Below are 8,930 nucleotides of genomic sequence, written 5' to 3'. Positions count from 1 at the left end.
TATAGAATTAAAATTAAAAGTTATTAAGAAGTTATTAAGAAGTTATTACGATATTAAATTTGCTTAACGATCTTAAAATTTCGAATTATTTTAAAACTTCAGAAAATAAAGGAACACGGAACTTCAAAGGTATTTATTCATGATATCTATTGCGTTGGTATATACGTGTATAACGATGGTCGTTCCCATAAGCCAATTCCACTCCAATTTAGTTTAAGCATTGGACAGAGTTCAACTATCACCCTTTATGAATAATGGGCCAACTGTTGGTTGAATTCCATTTAATATTTTTAAGATAAGTTTACGTAATCGCATCCGCGAATTCGTTTAATAACGAATGAATATAAGAAATTAAATAATTATTATGTAGCAAAGTTGCTACTACAGTTTTATTTTCTTTTGTTTCCAAGATTTCTTATTTCTTTCGGTATATATACATTATTATAATGTTATATATATATATATATGTACATCATTATTACATTACATTAATATTAGAAAACGCTTATATAAAATACCTAAAGTATAGTGCTTTCTATGATACCGAATAGGCAAAACAATTTTTTAGCAAAATTCTACTTTTTCAATTATATATTTTCTAAAATATGAATCTGCATAAAAATCTGCAGTCCAATTATTATCTTATGACTAGACATTTACGATTTCTTTCATACGCGACATGAAACAAAAAAAGTAAGAAATATTTATTCTATTAGAATTTCGCGAATATGATTATATTGGCACAGTATGTATAGGTGGTGGACGATTAACGATAAGGGAGTTGTCGATGTTGTTTCTTAAATATCGATCCAGAAATATTTCTGAACATACGATAGTAATGTATGGAAGAATGCGATGCGAAGTAAAGTTACTAAATAGTATTTAATGGATTTTGTAAGATTCCAGCCTTGTACATATATGTCTATACATTATCGGTAATGATGATGCTCGTTTCTTGGGATGAAAGCAAAACGACACGTATATATAGTATACATCTAACGTTGACTCGGATAAAATCAGCCTTTGTAAACAGATTATAGCTCATAATCGTCCGTGGAGGGTCGTCTTACGAATGGCCTGGCAACATAATTCTTCCATTACGAAAGTTCCAGAGGCACCGAGTGCCAATTGATTGAAACAATCTATGTATTTCAGCTACACGTGATGTAATTGAACAATTCACAGATCCACTAACAATCATAATTTAAATCGCAAAACGAGTTAATACCTTATTTTATAGATTTGTGTAATTTAGGTAAGGTACTTTATGTATAGTATGTATATATACATATGTACATACATGACATATATATATGACATATACTTCAATTATATTGCTGTGTGAAAATACAGTAATCTTACCATAGTTTACCATAAATTATAAGTAGAATTATTTTATATAAACGGTGCATTTGTAGTTATTAATCGTATCAAGTAATTTATAAAGAAACACTTACATGTAGAGCATTTGTAACAATACAAAACTTTCTTATGACAAAGAAAGTATCTTTTAATAAATATTTTTAATGAACGGTAAAGTTATAGTTTATTTAATAATTTACAAAAAATTGTAGCTTTATATATCTAGAATGTATGAAAGGATGTATATAAGTGAAATTTTTAATTGATATGTATGATATCTATATTCAATAAATATTAATCCTCGTGTTTTTTTAGAATATATTGTGCAATGTGCTTTATACACATGTAAGTACATAACCAATATGCATAAAAATTTTGATATATAGAAATACGATTAATATAAATAAAAATAAAATATTAAGTTTCATTATGTTCAATAAGCCAATGTATAAATATAATACTTCATTTAATTTTTTCAGCAAATATACATATTAATTGAATAATATACATAATAGCAAATAAAAATATAAAAGTAAATATTGACAAAATTATATAGACATAATATTTTTCTAAGATTAAATAATTATAGTAGCTATATATATACATATATACATATGTAAATATTTGTTTCATACATTAAATATATTCATTGTTATCAATTTTATTTAGAGGAATAACTCATGATCTTATGTAAATTTAATTTAAATATTTATTCTACCTGGGATATCCGATTAATTATTGGAACGTATTTATACATGAATTTATATACATGAATTTATATAATATTACATATTATTTGCACTTGTCAGAGAGTCCAAGGTATTCGAAATGTTCTATGATCATCCAAATATCATGGATTTTATAGTCTCTTTTCATTTAAAGGAACGATTCATGAATTTATAAAACGGAAGAATAATTGGCGTATTAACGATAAAAAATAATCACGTTGGTCGAAATAACGGACGTTTTCATAACGCAGGAGCGATACAAACTTGGTTGAACGTAGAACCTAAAACAAGAACTTGATAGAAAAAAGAAAAACGTAGAACTTGGAGAAAACATATATACACACACACGAGCGATTCGAACGTCGAGATATTTATCCAGGAGATAAGGTTAAAACACAGAATGTGGTTGTAAGGTGGTATAAGGAACAAAAAAGTAAGGAAGATGAGAGAATAAGAAGTTGCAAACTAAGCGTATGTTTAGTTTATGCGAGATTAGTTAGCTTGATAAAAACCGAGCGGTAATCAAATATAATAGGTGCCAGTTATATAGGGTGGAAGGGGCTGCCACGGCATTTCTTTTAAAGCGCATGCTTGCGCGAACTCTCGACATTTACGTTTCAGCTACGAACACGACGTTTTGGATATTCACCTTCGAGTATCATTTACGTTCGCTTTGCCTACGAATTTCTTCCTTTATTTTCTTTATCGCGGATATATAAATATACATATACATATATCACTTGTTGCATGGTGATTAATAAAAAGCGATTATACATCAATTGTTAATTTATATATATATATATATCTTTTGATATTAAATCTAGAGTATAATCCTTCAATCAATCTATAATCCTTGAACCAATATTCCTGTGGAAGTACATTTTTTGTGAATTTGCCGCAAAGCTAATTCAAGACTATTATCATCAGTGTAAAAATTTAAATAACAACTAAAATGGCTTTGAAAATTCGCGTTGAATCGCCGAAGGTGAAATACACAGAAGACTATATCGAAGCACAGTACGAGTATCAAACAACGAATGTTACGGAAGACAACAGTGGGAATTATACGGTAAGCATACCCAGAATATTATAATATAATATACCTCTTACTTTTTTCTTATAATTCTTTCTTTCTATTTAAAAAAATATTCCTTTTTGTTACGATAGTTACCAAATTATTAAAATAGAATATTATGAGAAAAAGATTATAAAATAAGAAAAAAATGATTTTCTATATTTTTATATTCAGTGATAAATCCGATCAATAATGTTTAGCAGGTTGTTACTAAATTTAAGAGATTATAATCGAATTTAATTTTAAACAAAAAAATTATTTTTTGTAAAGTATATGGGAGATATAAAAAGAATTTCAAAACTGTTGAAATGATGTGTATTAACTTATTCATACTTGTTCTTTTCCTTTCTCAAAAAAAAAAAAAAAAAAAAATTATACAAAGCAATTCTTCATTATGAAAATTCATTTCTCAAAGGACTTTATGATGAATTATTATATTCTATAAATGTTCATTTCATAATAGTTTTATACATTAAATAAGATATGGTAAGATGTAGCATGGTAGTAAGAGAAGCTTCGAAAATACCCGCCCTTAGTGATATTTACTCATTCCTTATTGTAATTATTATGCATACGCAATGAAACATCAACTATAGAATTTCACTATGCATTTAATATATGAAAATAACAATACACATAAATAGAAAAAGATCTTATATCTTAATATAGCTTTTAAATGTCTCTTTTAAACTATAAATTTCGTAAAAATTATATAAATAAATTGCTGTAATAAATAAATAAATTGCTGTTATCAAAAAAACGGCTCTGATATTTAATTTGATGAATACATTTAAGGTTGAAAGGTTTTTTTTTAGAAAAATTGTATAAATATTCAACTTACAAATTTTGTATTAAAAAATTCTTTTTTAGGGGGAAGGAACAAATATAATAATTAAAAAAAATGAACAGCTGCTCAAACCCTATGATTTTAATTTTGGAAATGAATTTTTCAATTTTTGAAAAAAATAAAGGTTCCTGTATTGTACATCACTCGTGTACTAGTAGAAAAAACCTTGGATACAAATATTAACAATTACTACGTGTAATATTATTTATTTTAAATGTCTGAAAGTAATATATTACAGAATATAAACATGAATTTATTGTAATAGGTAACACCTGTAACAACAAACCTATTAATTAGAACACAACTGAAAGTTCCAAAACTTGGATTAATGTTGGTAGGATGGGGTGGAAATAATGGTACCACTATTACCGCAGCATTATTAGCAAATAAACTTAGGTTGACATGGGAAACAAAGAATGGCATTCAAAAAGCAAATTGGTAATTATGATAATTTAATAATAATGTAAAGAATTTTTAAATTCTTCTTCTTAAGTGAGATAATAATTATATAAAGCTTTTATTTAAATTTTAGGTATGGTTCCTTAACTCAAGCATCTACCATCAGATTAGGCAAAGGAAACAAAGAAGAGGTATATGTTCCCATGTCTTGGATGCTTCCAATGGTAAATCCAGATGATATTGAAATTGATGGCTGGGATATTTCAAATATGAACTTAGCTGATGCTATGCAACGTGCGGAAGTTTTGGACATTAATTTACAAAAGCAATTAGTACCACACATGATGCATATGAAACCAAGAAAAAGCATGTATTATCCTGACTTTATTGCATCCAATCAGGTAATTCTTTTAATAAAATTTTTCTTTTTCCTTAAATATTTATCTATTATTTACTTGGATATTAAGAAGAAATCTAAATTATATTTTTTAACTTTTAGGAAAAAAGAGCAAATAACATTATTTATGGTACAAAATTCGAACAATTGGAACAACTTAGAAAAGACATTACAGAATTTAAAACTACAAAGAATTTGGATCAAGTGATTATATTATGGACTGCCAACACAGAACGATTTTCAGAGATAATTCCAGGTGTAAATGATACAGCAGAAAATTTATTAAATGCTATTAACGAAGGTCATTCAGAAATTAGTCCAAGTACAGTGTTTGCTGTTGCAGCTGCTTTGGAAGGAGTGAGTAAAATATATTTAGTACTATATTATTTTTAAATTGAAATTATTAATATTCTTTTTATTATTAATAGCAAAATTTGTTAATATTGTGTATATGTTACTGCTTCAGTGTACATATATAAATGGATCACCTCAAAATACTTTCGTACCAGGAGCAATGGAATTAGCAGAGCAACATAAAACATTCATTAGTGGCGATGATTTTAAATCTGGGCAAACAAAATTAAAGTCTGTACTTGTAGATTTTCTAGTCTCAGCTGGTATTAAGCCAGTATCAATTGTTAGTTATAACCATCTTGGAAATAATGATGGTTATAATTTATCTGCTCCTCAACAATTTCGTTCAAAAGAGGTATTTTGTTGAAAAAGAAAATATCTAATTTTGTATAATATATATTTATAATATTAATATTCTAATATAATTCTGTTTTTAGATTTCAAAAAGCAATGTTGTAGATGATATGGTGCAATCAAATAAAATTCTTTACCAACCTGGAGAAAAGCCAGATCATTGTGTTGTTATTAAATATGTTCCATATGTTGGTATGTATTAAAAAATATATATATTTATTCCATTAGATATTATATATTATTTACTATCCATTTACTATTCAGAATATAGGATTGTTATTTAATTCTTTATTAGGTGATAGTAAACGGGCGATGGATGAATATACATCAGAAATATTACTTGGAGGACACAATACGATTGTAATACACAATACATGTGAGGATTCTTTATTGGCTAGCCCAATTATTTTGGATCTGGTTCTTTTAGCAGAAATTTGTTCGCGTATTACATTCAAAGTAGCTAATACCAAAGATGAGTTCACTGGATTTCACAGTGTACTTTCTATACTTTCTTATCTTTGCAAAGCACCATTAGTTCCTCAAGGAACACCAATTGTAAATGCATTGTTCAGACAACGATCAGCAATCGAAAATATCTTAAGAGCTTGTCTTGCGTTACCTCCCGAAAATAATATTTTACTCGAACACAAAGTTAATTTCAAAAACCAAGTAAAAATTTAAAGGAAAAATATTACATGTTTTAAAGTAAGGGTATTATTTGCAAAAGGGAAGCAAACAGTATTATCAAAGAATAATTTAAGAAAACAGTAAAAAATTCAATGTTCCAAAACCTGTACTGCTTACAAAATGAAATCTATTAGTATCTGAACAATATTTTTATATATCTACACAAATCTTTATTACAAGATTTGTATTATTAGATGCAAAATGTAATCATTATTGTTGATTAATGACAAATGCTATAAAAGTTTTATAAAAACCATAGATTCTAAACCTATAAATCATGGTATTTGATACATGAGAATGTTTGCATTCATGATATTCTACAATATACAATTGTTATATATATTTTTTAAACACAACAAATTAAAAACATCATTTTGAGTAATAAAAAAGTTATTTTTAAATAAAGATGGGGTTTAATTTCATACACAAAACTTAGTGTAGTTTTGTCTAAAAATTCCTGTCAATAATTTACTGTTTATGTCTTTGTTTTTTGTAGCTTAATGTTCAATTTCATTGTCAGAAATATTGTGATTTTTTTTGATGTTGATATGACTCTTCACTGTAAAAATACCCTTATTGTTTTTAGATATACATATATTATGTTTATGAATGAAGAATCAGTGTTAATAATACATTTACCAATCTGTTTATGTGTTATAATGCATTTAAGAATAAATAGTCATGAAAAAATACACAATTTATTTATTTAAATTTTCTCATAGTATCAGAATTTCTTAACTTCCCTTTTAACATTACAACTACCAAATAAATACTTTTTATATGATAATATTAATATTTTATTTTTCCAGCTTTCCAATCCTTATTTTTATTTATATACGATTATTAGAAGATTATATGTGTGATCTTTTTTGTTATATTATTTTCCTTTATTTTTAATCTGTACATTTTTGTGCATAATCATTTCAATTTTATCAACAATTCTTCCTACGAATGAATAGGATTTTTCTTGTTTATGTAAATTTAATATGTACAACTTTTTAAAAAAATTATCGTTTTTTGTATTTTATTTTTCATATTCGAATTTTTCTTTATTCTTTGTTAACTCTGCTTGTTAAATATATACAGCGACGTGCAAAAATTTCAGATCAAGATAGATTTTTGCTTTATATTTCATAAACGATATTTTAAAGAATTTTAAGTATCATTATACAACTATACAACAATGTTTATGTATTATACCATTTTCTTTTACTTATATCTTTATACCTAATATTGTTTAATATTTTTTTATTTGCTTTTAGAATATGTATAAAGCTACTAAAAACTCATTCTGATCAGAAATTGTTGTATACTATTGTATGTACAATAATTGATCAATTTGAATCGTCGAATTTTCCCCAACACAATACATATATTTACGTAGGTTAGGGTTAAGTTTAAAATCATGAAATAAAAAACCGAAATTTTCTGGGATTTTTGTTTCATAGAAGTTAGATTTAGGTTTAGTTCTAAAATAAAATTAAATATATTTATAATTGGCTGCAAGATATTTTTCGTGACATTTTGCTTACTTAAATAGCCCTTTTTAACATATTACAGCTTAAAAAAGATCAAAAATACTGACTAAATTGCTCGCTATTATTCAGAAGTTTTGGGTTTGAGTTTTATTTTTCTCTCAGTACATTTTTACAGAGAAAGAATTATGCAAATGAACATAGAATGGACTGACTTTCAATATAAAATAAAGAATATATTTAGCAATCAATCATGAAGAAATAATAAATATTCGTGATTTTTCTACATGAATGTAATTCGACTGCTTGATTTAAAACTCATCTGATTGAAATAATTTTCCAAAGCTTCTTTTCTTTTCAAACTGCCCCACCATTCGTTTCTTTTGCATGAAATAATTTTTATATCATTTCTTACCTTTTTACGTACAATTTTTCTTAAGATTTTTACATATAATTTTTACAATATTATATTAAAATAAAAAAAATGTTTGAAGCTTTAACTAAGTAATTAAAATATAGAAAATTCATACGCAAAATAAGGGATAATTTAAATAAATGGAAAATAAATTCAATCTAGAGCATTATAAAGGTATTTTTAAATCGTTTAAATTAATAATTATCTTTGACATAAAGCATTAATGTACATGATAATACATCAAAAATTATTATATGCGACATTTTCCATGACAAATTAAAAGTTATTTAGGTATAAAGACATTTCAATAAAATATTTAATAATTTACACTGAATTATAAGTAGACTGCAGATTTTTCTGCATTTATAAAAAATTTAAAAATACAAAATTATACAGAATGCACATAATATAAAAAAATATATAAAATCCAAAATACAATACTTTCTATAATATTTGATATGTAAAATAATTTTTTACCGAGGTTCTGCTTTTTTAATTACATCCCTAAAAATATGCGTTTACATAAAAATACACAGCTTAATTATATTAAAAATATTTTACTTTTAAAAAAAGGAAAAACGTGAAATTTTTTATGTAGTCAATTGAATTGTTCGCGGTTTCATAGTAAGCAAGTGCGCAGTACACTACCTGCACATAAAAAAGTATTTTTGCTAAATTGAATTAAAATGATAAAAATTTTACTTACTTGTTCTATATTTTATCTTAATATACTTGATATTATATGCTAATTATTAAATTGAATTTTTCTCATTTAATATTTTGTATAGGGAAGATAGAATAATAGAATCGCGGCCATTACAAACATAACAACGTCAC

The 8,930-nt window shown here is 25.6% G+C and overlaps 1 protein-coding gene and 2 long non-coding RNA genes across 6 annotated transcripts; 1 reads left to right on the top strand and 2 right to left on the bottom strand.

Moving 5' to 3' along the window:
- Window positions 1-472: 472 nt before the first annotated feature.
- On the bottom strand, window positions 473-2,572 carry LOC110120245. Of its 2 annotated transcripts, XR_007225323.1 has the most exons (3): window positions 2,435-2,572; window positions 2,081-2,371; window positions 473-1,077 (listed from the first exon to the last, which is right to left on the bottom strand). It is a non-coding gene; the product is annotated as an uncharacterized LOC110120245 (long non-coding RNA). The 2 variants fall into 2 exon arrangements; XR_002308897.2 differs by lacking the exon at window positions 473-1,077 and having other exon boundaries at window positions 2,049-2,371.
- A 148-nt stretch (window positions 2,573-2,720) lies between these two features.
- On the top strand, window positions 2,721-6,895 carry LOC100645511 (inositol-3-phosphate synthase 1-B). 3 transcript variants are annotated; one of them, XM_048409127.1, is made up of 8 exons: window positions 3,022-3,159; window positions 4,036-4,207; window positions 4,278-4,450; window positions 4,527-4,812; window positions 4,911-5,165; window positions 5,275-5,517; window positions 5,600-5,708; window positions 5,812-6,895. In XM_048409127.1, exons 3-8 carry the CDS (start codon window positions 4,341-4,343, stop codon window positions 6,195-6,197), a joined length of 1,389 nt encoding a protein of 462 aa, XP_048265084.1. In that variant the 5' UTR covers window positions 3,022-3,159; window positions 4,036-4,207; window positions 4,278-4,340; the 3' UTR covers window positions 6,198-6,895. The 3 variants fall into 3 exon arrangements, with proteins under 3 accessions (XP_048265083.1, XP_003403362.1, XP_048265084.1); XM_048409126.1 differs by lacking the exon at window positions 4,036-4,207 and having other exon boundaries at window positions 2,721-3,159; XM_003403314.4 differs by lacking the exon at window positions 4,036-4,207 and having other exon boundaries at window positions 2,726-3,159; window positions 4,545-4,812.
- An 866-nt stretch (window positions 6,896-7,761) lies between these two features.
- LOC125385747 lies at window positions 7,762-8,930 on the bottom strand. The gene is made up of 2 exons (XR_007225332.1): window positions 8,800-8,930; window positions 7,762-8,741 (listed from the first exon to the last, which is right to left on the bottom strand). It is a non-coding gene; the product is annotated as an uncharacterized LOC125385747 (long non-coding RNA).

The sequence above is a fragment of the Bombus terrestris genome, chromosome 10 (genome assembly GCF_910591885.1).
Source record: "Bombus terrestris chromosome 10, iyBomTerr1.2, whole genome shotgun sequence".
In the NCBI taxonomy this organism is placed as follows: Eukaryota; Metazoa; Arthropoda; class Insecta; order Hymenoptera; family Apidae; genus Bombus; species Bombus terrestris.
The sequence above is the reverse complement of the archived record's forward strand: the minus strand, read 5'-3'. Positions and strand labels throughout refer to the sequence as shown.